The 12,819-nt window shown below is 37.4% G+C and overlaps 1 protein-coding gene across 3 annotated transcripts in view; it reads left to right on the top strand.

Annotated features, from left to right (window-relative positions):
• The window catches only part of WAC (WW domain containing adaptor with coiled-coil), a 94,506-nt gene that overhangs the window by 62,978 nt on the left and 18,709 nt on the right, over nucleotides 1-12,819 (top strand). For 2 of the 3 annotated variants that reach the window (XM_006760808.2, XM_006760807.2), the window contains 2 exons: nucleotides 2,015-2,323; nucleotides 11,718-11,960. In XM_006760808.2, coding sequence (XP_006760871.2) covers nucleotides 2,015-2,323; nucleotides 11,718-11,960 — 552 coding nt within the window. The remainder of the gene's footprint in view (nucleotides 1-2,014; nucleotides 2,324-11,717; nucleotides 11,961-12,819) is intronic. The other variant, XM_006760810.2, reaches the window with a different exon arrangement.

Raw genomic sequence — 12,819 nt, forward strand, 5'->3', positions numbered from 1 at the left:
TAGTAATAAAGTCACTAAGCCATTTAAGTGTTTAACTTTATCTAGAAAATGTTGACAGAGTTTTCACATCTGACCAGTACATTAGTGTTCATGTAGGATAAGGCTTAAAGCTCTGTAATTCCAACTGCCAATAAAAGAAATACGTGTGTGTATGTGTTATATGGGAAAATAGGTTTTAGAGCAGTTTTAGTTTGTTGTTTTTGTTTTTTGCAATGTAGCAGATAATGTTATCCAAACTTGGCATTGAAAATTATATGGATAAAATTTTTAATTTGATATTACTGCTACCAGATTATTTTTGTCATCTTTAATATGTGCATTATAAAGTGATTGCTGGATGGTTAGAGAGACCTTAATATGGGGTTTCTCAACAGTTAACACCAAGGATATTTAGAGTCAGGTAATTCTTTGTTGTGGGATACTGTCCTGTGTGTGTTGTAGGATATAGAGCACCATACCTGGCCTCTATATACTTGATGCCAGTAGCACACCTCTCTTCTCCCCAATTGTGACAACCAAAAATGTCTCCCAACATTTGCTAAGTATCCTTGTTGTGGGGGATGTGAAAATAGAGTCCCTGCTTGAACTGTTCCGTAGAGTTGTAATAGAAAACTGTTGCAGCTGTATCTTTATATCCTGTAATCCTGCTACTGGGGTATTTTTTTTGTCAAAGCTTACAAATGTTAGAAGAAATATCTTTAATTTACTGAATGTATTTACTTTGACTATTGTAATCATATAGAACTAAAAGGAATTTTTCTTGGTCTATGAAATGAAAGTTCTAGGTAACCAAGTGACAGGATTGGTGGGAATTGGGCATGGTATTATTTCTGTTATGTCTGTCCCTAAAAGTTTCTATCGTAGTAGTATTCTTTTCAGGAAGACACTCTAGAATAAAACTTTTTAAGTTTTATGTGCATGCAAGTTGATAGATTGAGGTTTTTTGGCAGTACCTTCTATTTTGGTTCAACATGTAGGAACTGTGTACTGATGAGTTGAAAACTGATTTGTAGTTTCAGCATATTTCCTTCTTTGTGCTGTCTTGGTCTCTAGACTTGGAGGAACTATGAATTGGAAAAAAAGGATACAGTATTTGACAGGGAGGGCATCCTCTGATATTATCATTACATAGAATGTGCTTAAATCTTAAAATGTTTCTCTGCTTGGAAACATAATAAAACATACTGTTTAATTCTTTAGTTACTAATTAAACTGTTGTAATGTAGGCTACAGATTTTTTGATAAATACAAATTTTGTCACCATGATTGTTTAATTTTTCCTTCTTTTGCACTCTCTGTGGAGGCAAAAGTACTTCTGAATTTAAAATATTTTTGTGGCTTTAAATTGGAAGAGGATTTGTTTTGAAAGTAACTAATAATGGCAAATGGATTTTTTTTTTTACTATGCTGTGGATATAGGACTTCTGTTTTCAGATAGCATTATCTATAACTTGATTTTATAACCACTTCTGGTATAAAATATGTTCATTGTTAATTTGATCATCCCAAAACAGGTCATTTAAGCCCTCGCACAAACTACTTTAGAGCCCACAAATTAGCTTAGTTTAGTGTTCAGGGAGATCAGGCTAATAAAGCTAATATGCCTTTTTGTTTAATAATGTGGACAATTCAGTTAATTATTAGAACCAAAGGTCTATATTTTAAAAGATTGGACCATTTACTTTTTTAATTATTAAAATTTTAAAAATTATTTTACCTGAGTATTTTTAATGTTTTGTTTGAACAACTGTGGTTCTAAAGAATACCCAAAGAGTTGTAGCCCACTTGAAATCTTGAGTATAGATTAGTGTTTATAGTTGAGCTAAAATTTTTCCAGCATTTAGACATTTATATGCTAAAACTGCAGACACTAACTGGGCTTGCAGTTTTATTAAAAGTACAAGTATGTTGCTAAATTAGCTGATGTTCAAGACAGGATTCTAACATAATCTTTTTTCTTCCCCCTTCCATCACCGTCATTCCAACATCTCTTTTTTCGAACTGTGAACTAAAGTGGAAGACAAGCATTCCAGTGATGCCAGTAGTTTGCTCCCACAGAATATTTTGTCTCAAACAAGCAGACACAATGACAGAGACTACAGACTGCCAAGAGCAGAGACTCACAGTAGTTCTACGCCAGTACAGCACCCCATCAAACCAGTGGTTCATCCAACTGCTACCCCAAGCACTGTTCCTTCTAGTCAATTTATGCTACAGTCTGATCACCAGCCAAAGAAATCATTTGATGCTAATGGAGCATCTACTTTATCAAAACTGCCTACACCCACATCTTCTGTCCCTGCACAGAAAACAGAAAGAAAAGGTATGCCATTATTACTAGATGTGCTGCACGTTGAACTATATAGTTTCTGAATTTCTGATTATATTACATTATTTCCATTAGCTTAAATAAGACTTAATTAAAAACTTTAAGTCTTTTCGAATGTTACTGCATAAATATATAGGTATAGAGTTAGCCATATTCGTTTTTTCTTTTAATTTTTAATTATGAAGCCTCATAACTGTTTTTTTTCCATTTACACTTTACAGTCCAGTACTTAATTTATAATACTTAGTAATGGTTTAAATAACTTAACAAAGCCAAGTGACTGTCCCTTCATATTTGTGTAAATTTTTTTTGGTGATAATTGTCTTGATTTAGTTTAGAAATTGTCCCAATTTTCTATTAAAATTTAAATATGAATAGAGACAGTTTTAAAACTTGCCATTTTTATATAATACCAGCTATAGATTTGAGTTTTTGAATTACAAAACTGAGTCATGCACCTCAAGATAAGGAGTTTTATTGTCTGAAGAGTAGAAGTTAAACTTTGCAACCCAAACTGTGTTTATCCAACTCAGTGCTAAAGCCATATACCATGTTCAAAAAAGTGACAACTACTTGGGAGGTGACACAAAAACAAAAGCAGGGTGTATTTGCCTAGACCACACACAGTGCTAAACTTATGCTCCATAGTAAGTTTTAAGAAAATGGCCTTTGTTGGTGGTTCAGTGGTTAGAGCATCGGCCCTCACACTGAAGGGTCACTGGTTCAGTTCTCTCAGGAGCATGTACCTCGATTGTAAGTTCTATCCTCGGCCCTATCGTGTGAGAGGCAGATAACCAATTGATGTGTCTCTTTCACATTGATGTTCTCTCTCTTCCACTCCTCCCTTACCCCCTTCCTTCGTCCCTCTCTCCCACTCTCCCTTTCAATCTCTCTAAAAATCACTGGAAAAAATATCCTTGGGTGGAGACTTCAGAAAAAAAAAGAAAAGAAACTAAGGAAATGAAAAGGCAATAATTAATTGTGGGTAGACCCATTAGGAGGTGAATTAACTGATTAGTATTAATAAATGTCAAGAAACTTTTAAATGTCTTGTGGGTTTAGCATATGAGGTCCAGCCACACATGGACCTTAGGCCACATCTGAGCTGGTCTCTCCCTGACTCCTACCCCATGCATAATCTTTTCCCGTTCTAGAGCCCAACTTGAGGGCCAAGGGTAGGTGTACAAGTCATATTTAATCTAATGCAGAATTAAATATACAGAGAGAATTCTTGAAAGATGAAAACTGAATGCACTTTCTAATGGATGTTACGGTTTTTCAGTTCTTAAAAAATCTATCTCATATTACCTTCCATATAGTTTGTTTGTTTGTTTGTTTGTTTTAATCTTCACCCAAGGACATGTTTTTGATTTTAGAGAGGGGAAGGGAAAGGGAGAGAAACATCGATGAAAAAGACACATCGATCGGTTGCCTCCGACCTGCCCTGACTGGAGATCGAACCTGCAACCTGGGTATGTGCCCTGACTGGAAATCAAACCCACAACCTTTTGGTGTACGGGACGATTCTCCAACCAACTTAGCCACCCAGCAAGGTTGTGTGTGTGTGTTTTTTAAAGTTTCCAGGTTACTATTCTGATATTCGCCAGGTTTGAGACTCAGTGTTCTAAAGTTCAGTAACGTAAAAATATTTTTCTCCTATGATGCTTTTGCAGTCTGAAGATCTGTTCAGCCTTATTGAAACACATGAAACAAAACCATTGAAACTTTATGTGTATAATACAGACACTGATAACTGTCGAGAAGTGATCATTACACCAAATTCTGCATGGGGTGGAGAAGGCAGGTAAGGTCATTTTTAGACTAAATTATAACTGCTTAAACTTAGAGATGTTGTAAAAATTGATCGTTTTCATTTGGAAACTAGAGGCCCGGTGCCCAAAAATTGGTGCACTCGGGGCGGGGGGGCGGTCCCTCAGCCCGGCCTACGAAAAGATGAAAACTGAATGCACTTTCTAATGGATGTTACGGTTTTTCAGTTCTTAAAAAATCTATCTCATATTACCTTCCATATAGTTTGTTTGTTTGTTTGTTTGTTTTAATCTTCACCCAAGGACATGTTTTTGATTTTAGAGAGGGGAAGGGAAAGGGAGAGAAACATCGATGAAAAAGACACATCGATCGGTTGCCTCCGACCTGCCCTGACTGGAGATCGAACCTGCAACCTGGGTATGTGCCCTGACTGGAAATCAAACCCACAACCCTTCAGTGCTTTGGATGAAGCTCCCACTACCTGAGCTACACCAGCCAGGGCTACCCCTTGTTCATTTTAACACTTTTTAGCTTTTATTTCCCTTTTGAAATTCCTTTCTTCCCTGCCTTCTGGGATACTGCTACTCTTAAATTTCCTTTTTCTATAATCTTCTGCCTCTTAAATAACAGTAGCATTCAGTGATTCAGTGTGTGTGTGTGTGTGTGTGTGTGTGTGTGTGTGTGTGTGTGTGTGTTTGCTCAACATACTCTCTTTTGCTACGCATTCTTAACTCACATAATGCTTTCCTTCTCTACGTACTTGTTATTTGTTACATGTCAGAATACAGTGTGTGTCCCAAATTCCTCTTTTCCCACAGTTTATTTTTAGGTTCTCAATAAGTGACAACACCTCCCCCTAACTATTCCTTGTTCTTCAACATTTCTAACCCAGCTCCTCCTACCCATCCATCAACAAATCTTGGATTCTTCCTCCTATATCTTATTTGCATATATTCTTCTTGTTTATGCAACTGCCATTATCGAAACTCTGGTCATCTCTCCTGAACTAACCTGATTACTGCTCTGCTTGTTTTTACCGAGTTTGTCCACTTATGGTGGCATCATTATAAAATTTAGTTTGGATTGTATCACTTCCTTGTTTTAAATGTTCTAATGGTTTCCCATTATCCAAAGGATAAAGTTCAGACTTACTAGTAAGGTTAAAATAAGTACTTTACAATCTGGTTTCAGCCTGTCTTACTAGCTTGACCTCCAATAGTCCACTCTTACATTTCCTAACCTCTCCCACCCAACCTGTGTTTTGCAAACACTTTGTATTTTTGTTTATTATAGCATTTATCACATAATTTTAGTTCCTTCAATTAGACTGTATCCTTTTTAGGGTTAGATGTTATATTTTACTACATTTGTACTTTGTTCACTATCTATCCATGCTTCAAGCACCATTTCTGACAAACTTAACAATTAAAAATTAACAATGGACCACCACATTTGGTGCTAGGTCTTTTATATACATTTTAATTTATTCCTTAAAACAACATCTTGAGGGAGGAGACATTTTCTCTTATTAGATATGAAGAGCCTGAACATTGCCACTAGGTGTTAGTGGCAGCTTCTCCAAAATTCATGTTTTCATAAAACCATAATGAAAGACCCATAAAGTCTATATTAACTTAGATTTCTGTAATTTAATAATTTTATTGAACTTACAGGAAGAAACTCAGTTACCTTGGAATTGCCTATTTATATAGGGAAAATTGTATAGTCTTTTCAAGCACTTCTCCTGGCATGTGAACTGTAGACAATATTATTTCCTTAAATAAGAAATTGGATATTTTTAGATTGCTTTTCACTTGGTCTAAATTTGTGAAGCACCCATTAATTTGAAATATTTATTTCCCTCAGTGGAGACATTGTTATTTAAATTAAGCTTCCTATTGACTCTTCTTATCAATGTAGTGATTTCCTTGTTTGGATTTTCCTTAACAATTTATATGAAGAGGTTGAGGGTTCAAATAAAAGTGGTCTCTTGATCTTAAGTGCTAATAGGGTAGCTAAGCTGTATTAAATAATACAAGAGCAGGATCTTTCTTAACCACTAACCTATCCATAATGTTTGACAAATGTAGACAGTGAATATTTGTTGTAGAGGGAGAAATAATTGTAAGAATGGTAATGAGTGTGTTGAGGATTCGGGGAAATGCCTGGGCATTGATCATGATTTAAAAAATGTATTTGGAAGAAGAGTGTTATATGTGTTGTGCATCTAATTAAATGAAATGGTATATTTAGATTACTTTTTTTAAAAAAATATATACTTCATTGATTTTTTACAGCGAGGAAGGGAGAGGGATAGAGAGTTAGAAACATTGATGAGAGAGAAACATCGATCAGCTGCCTCCTGCACACCTCCTACTGGGGATGTGCCGGCAACCAAGGTACATACCCTTGACCGGAATCGAACCTGAGACCCTTCAGTCCGCAGGCCAACGCTTTATCCACTGAGCCAAACCAGTTAGGGCAGATTTAGATTCCTTTAATGCCAGTGTGTCTCTTGAGAAAAAGATAAATCAAAATCTACCTTTGCTTGAAGGAACAAATGTGAAAAAGCTGTGAAACTACGATTTTGTAGAGAGTAATTCTTGTGTAGGGTAGGGTGAAACAAGAGGGAGGTCAGATACCACCTTTCAGATATTTACTGTTAGGGTAACATTTGAATATCTAGTGGCAAGATTAATATTGGACAGCCATACAATAAAGTAAACTGATGTGCTGAAATATCTAAAACGGATTTTTGTCGGTTTGCACCCCTGTGTCCATTTTATAAACTGGCCCTAACTCACCCTCCCTTCCAGATAAGTTTGAAAGGTAAATTAGTGGCCACAGAAGCAGACCTATGCAGTAGGTCTTAGAAGATGCTGTCTGATATTCACATAGTTAGTTGCTGGTTCCATCGTTTTCATTTAATGGGAGGGATGATTATTCATTCATTAAAACTTTTTAATAGAGATATTCTTGTCTTTAGACATGTCATTTGCTGAAACCATAACTGGTTTCCATACTATTTATCAATAATCCTTTTTTTAAAAATATATTTTACTGTTTTTTTACAGAGAGGAAGGGAGAGGGATAGAGAGTTAGAAACATCGATGAGAGAGAAACATCGATCAGCTGCCTCCTGCACATCTCCTACTGGGGATGTGCCCGCAACTCAGGTACATGACTGGAATCGAACCTGGGACCTTTCAGTCTGCAGGCCGATGCTCTAGCCACTGAGCCAAACTGGTTTCAGCATCAATAATCTTTTCTCATAAAACTGTAAAAGGTATTATCCTCAGGGTAAATAAAAGAATTAGAAATTAAGGATGTTTATTTTTTTGTTACTTAATTTTTTTATGTGTGATATGTATTAATTTTCTACTATTTTGGATTGAAGAACAACAATGAAGAATTTCCAAGCCTTTGTTAGTTTTTCAAATCTGTGGATAGATTGAGCAGCCCAAAGTAAATTTGAAAACAACTCACACCTTCTCCCACTCCTGTCACTGAAAGCAAAAGAAAATCACAGTAGAAATAATAAGAGTAAAGATCATTTCAGAAGGATGTGGATATTGATTTGTGCAGGAAGTAAAGGAAGTTCATATAGAGCTTGTTTTGTTCCAAACATTAATCAAGATTCCTCTAAGCTGTCTATTTACTAAATTGAACTTTAAGATGATTTGGAGAAAACTGCTACTATGATCTGTAATTGCCCTATAAAATGTAATAACTGATAGCTGGTTTTCAAAAAGAAAATCAAGTTTCTTTATGCTTGTCTACAGGCATGGGCAAAAGTAGGTTTATGGTTGTTCATACAGAAAATAATACAATTTATATATACAAAAGCCTAAGTGACCGGCTGGTAGCTATGATGCGCACTGTCCACTGGGGGCAGATGCTCAATGCAGGAGCTGCCGAGCAACAGCAACTTTGCAGAGTTACCCTCTCGCACTCCAGAACCCCTCAGGGGATGTCGGACAGCCAGTTTTGGCCCAATCCCCGTAGGCCAGGCCGAGGGACCCCACTCACTCCACAGACGCCCTTTGAGCCCCGACGCCACCCCAGGTGCAGCTGGCTGGGAGTGACTGTGGGAGGTTGGCTCCAGGGCGTGTCCGGCCGGTCTCACCCAGTCCCGCCCTGCCAGCCACCTTCTAATTAATTTACTTTCAATGTGTACAAGTCCGTGCACCAGGCCTCTAGTAATAAATAATGATATAAGAATAAACTCTCTTTATGTACTCGGAACTGTAAACCTACTTTTGCCTACCCCTGTTTGAAGCTAAAACAGTAAAGCTTAACGTCATAGGCTATCTGCTAGCTTATACACCCTCCTTTAAAACGTTTCTCTTCAAAAATTAAAATGTCTTATACCTTTTAACTTGATCATAATTGATCAATACATCCTGAGGTTTATATTTTAGAGAGCTATTGGTCCTAGTTCTTTTGACCATTACAGTAGCATCATAAAAAGGCTGGTAGAGGAGTCCATGTATACTAATAAAAGCCTATGTGGTTGTCACGCCCTCATGCCGTGATAATCCATCACCAGGAGGCTGTGTGCACAGCTGGTGCGTGCGGGTGGGCAGGGCTGCATGCACAGCGAGGCACACGTGGGTGACCAGGGACTTGATGCTGCATCCGCAGTGTGGAGGCGGGCCTGGCAGCTCCACGCAGCAGAGGCAGGACCCCCGGCTCCAGACGACCTCTTTGGTGCAGTCCATCGAGGAGCCCCGGATGGGTGGGTGGGGCCCACCTCTTTGGGGAGATCGCAGGGCTGGGGAATCCCCCCCGCCCCCCAAAGTGCACGAATTTCGTGCACCGGACCTCTAGTTTTCAATAAGCTTGTTAGTAAAAAATATCCCATTATTTTTGGAGCTATGAAAAGAAATAAATGTTCAGTTCCTAGAATTCAAAATGAAGATTTAGTTATAGGGAGCAGTGTAAACATTCAAATACAGTGTGCCTGAAATCTATATATCATAGTAACAGTCTTAAATCAGTAATATATATATATGTGTGTGTATATATGTGTGTGTGTGTGTGTGTGTGTGTGTGTGTATGAGCTTAAATCTTCAAAAAACGTGTATGTATGGGAAATTAAAGATGCTTTAGCAATTTCTATTTCCTAAATAAAGAGTGATTTTATTGCCCGGCTGTCATGCCTCAGTGGTTGAGTGTCGACCTATGAATCAGGAGGTCATGATTTAATTCCCGGTCAGGGCACATGCTTAGGTTGCAGGCTCGATCCCAGTGTGGGATGTCAAGAGGCAGCCAGTTAATGATTCTCTCTCATCATTGATGTTTCTGTCTCTCCCTTCCTCTCTGAAATCAATAAAAATAAAAAAAAAATTTAAAGAGTGATACTATTGTTTGAGTACGTAGACATTTTATGCAGTCAGAGTAGCGGTTGTGGATGACTCATATTTCCAATTGAGGGGAGGGCTCATTTGGCCTTATAATATTGAGCCAAATGGTGACTACTGCTCTCAATCAGAATCAGATGGACTTTAGCACCCTTATTCTTTCTATTCCTCTCAAGATGTTTTCCAACAGCAACAACTTTCTTAATTAAATGGTAGAGATCCTCAGGAAGACCAGAAGCAAGTCCTTTGGACTTAAAGAATTTCCAAGATCTCATTGCCTGTCACAAAACGTACCTGTTCAATGTCTTGTGAGTTTCTCAGGATTACACTGATTTCTGAGGGAGTCAGGCCTTTCATGGCCAGTTTGTAGATCTGCTCCTGCATGTTGTCAGGCATTAATTTCAGCCAGGTGGGAATGCTGTGGTGGTAGTGCAGAACAGACTGGGACAGGCCCTTCCCTGAGAGTGTGTGACCAATGATGGCAGTGAAAAAGAGTGTAAATTTTCATATTTAGTCTTTAGACCAGTATTGTAAGAGACAATGTATGAACATCTTGAATAGTCCAGCCTTAATGTTGTTACCCATAATAAGTTCTCTGTTTTAATGTTCTTTTTTGTCCATAAAAGTCACAGTATTAGTAAAATTTCATGAAAATACCAGTTTTTGTTCATTTTCCTGTTGGTGGACATTTGTTTGTTTCTAGTTTTATATTAAAAACAAACAGACCTAGCTGGTTTGGCTCAGTGGATAGAGCATCAGTATGCAACTGAAGGGTCCCAGGTTCGATTCCAGTCAAAGGCACATGTATCTCGCTCTTCCTCTCCCTTCCTCTCTGAAATCAATAAAAATATGTTTTAAAAATTAAAATAAAACGTAATACTGTGATAAAAATTGTTGAATGTTCCCAGCCAGTATGGCTCAGTGGTTGACCTATATGAACCAGGAGGTCATAGTTCGATTCCCAATCAGGATACATGCCTGGGTTGCAGGCTCCCTGGTATGCAGCTGATCAATGATTCTCTATCATCAATGATGTTTCTATTTATCTTTCCCTCTCCCATTCTCTCTCTGAAATAAATAAAAATATATTTTTAAAAAATTGTTGAATGTTTCTCCTGGTTTACATAGTTTATAAACTAAGGTATATACCTATGAGGGATTGATGGGTCACAAATCTGGTGACAGCTCTGGTTTTTCTAATCTAGATAATGCCTAATTGTTATTTTCCAATGTGGTTATGTTAGTGTAGTTTCCACCAGAAATGTGAAGTGTTCCTGTTACTCTTTGCCAACATTTGTCGGACTTTTAAATTTTTGTCAATGTGATGAACGTAAAAGGATACCCTGTTGCTTTTAATTTTCATTTTCCTGATTATCAATGAAGTTCAGCATCTTTTGCAGTTTTTTTTAAATAAAGCTATTCAAGTTTCTTCTGTAAAATGTCATTTCGTGTCTTTTATTTGATTTTATATTGTGTACTTTGTCCTTTTTGATCTATAGTAGTTCCTTAAAATATTTTGGTTACTAATACTTTTGATGTAATTCTTTTTGCTTTTTATAAATTTCTGCATCCTGTTGTCAAATATATCTTCCTATATTTTCTCTACTAGTTTTAAATATTTAAATACACATGCAGAAGTTTAAATTAACCTTAATTTGGTTTTGTTTTAAATGTAAGTTTTTATATCTGGCAAGACGGGCCATAAGTTTTGTTCTTTATCATAATCTTAGCCCATTCTGGGGTTGCTCACCATGGTACCTGTCCTGATTTGTATTAAGACCATTGTTATATTTAGGTAGGTTGTTATTTTGGTTATAGATATTTTCACCTTTAATTATTTTATCAGACATATAACATTAAGTCCTGGAGAATTGTATTGTCCTTTTATCCTAATGGAAGCTTCCATGAATGTGTAGTTAATACACAAAAGTGTTTGGGACAGCATTACTAATAAACAGTGTGGTACTTTTAGAATCAGACATGAGTATGCTTGAATCATTGCTTTACCAGGTTTTGTGACTTCAAGCAAGTTATATAATCTTTCAGTTTTTTTCACCAATGAAACCAGGACATAAAAGTGCCTACCTCATTATTCTAGTCAGTCATGTTTACTGAGCCTTTTCTATGTGCTAACTTGTAAAGATTAAATGACATTACTTGGGTTGGATGCCTGGCACATGGAAGTTATTTGATATCAGTTCCAGTTTCCTCTATTCAAGTAATTCTTTCAGCCTTATTATCTCCTGTTTATTTAGAATCTACATCAGGAGACAAATCTGTATCACATTCTTGCACAACTCCTTCCACATCATCTTCTGGACTGAATCCCACATCTGCACCTCCAACATCTGCTTCAGCAATCCCTGTTTCTCCTGTTCCACAGTCACCAATACCTCCATTACTTCAGGATCCAAATCTTCTTAGACAGTTGCTTCCTGCTTTGCAAGCTACACTGCAACTTAATAATTCTAATGTGGACATATCGAAAATAAATGAAGGTAAATTTTCATGCTAATGATTTTTAAAAATGTACTTGCATTGTGTAAAATTATATCATTAGTAAAATTCCCATTTTAGGAATGGTCTTTATTTCATTTTGAATTCACATTTGCACTTTGTTATTTGAAATTTTTATCTGCCATAGTTTAATGCTTTTGGTATTGTAATTGAGTTAGCAATTGGATTTTCTGTGTGGATTTTTCAAGATTTACCTACCATATACCTAGTAGTTCCCAGACATAAGTTGTTCTGTCTTCTTAATGTATATGGTGATTTTTTTTTAAGTAAAAACAAACTAAAGAGCACATGCTAAAATTATATTAAAACTAGAGGTCATTCAGCCTGGCCTTCGAGATGGGGCCAAAACCAGCTCTCTGTCATCCCTTGAGGGGTCCCGGATTGTGAGAGGGCACAGGGAGGGATGTGGGAGGTTAGCCAGGTGAGGAGGGACCGCGGGAGGGCTCCAGGGCATGTCTGGCCCATCTCGTTCAGTCCCATTCAGCCAGTCAGCTGTCTGCCCCTTGGTGGTCAGTGTACATCATAGGGAGCAGTTGAGCAGCCTTAGCATATCATTAGCAATTACATTTGATTGGTTGAACAGATGACCAGACACTTAGCATATCAGGCTTTTATTATATAGGATACTTAATTACTTAGTTTATTTAAAAAAAAAAACCCTCCTCTACATTCTATATAATAAAAGGCTAACAAGCAAATCGACCGAACAACAGAACAACCGGTTGCTATGATGCACACTGACCACCAGGGGACAGACTCTCATCGCAGGAGCTGCCCCCTGGTTCTGAGTACTCTCCCACAGGGGAAGCCGCTCAGCCAGAAGCCGGGCTCACGGCTGGA

Source organism: Myotis davidii, unplaced genomic scaffold (genome assembly GCF_000327345.1).
Source record: "Myotis davidii unplaced genomic scaffold, ASM32734v1 scaffold2837, whole genome shotgun sequence".
In the NCBI taxonomy this organism is placed as follows: Eukaryota; Metazoa; Chordata; class Mammalia; order Chiroptera; family Vespertilionidae; genus Myotis; species Myotis davidii.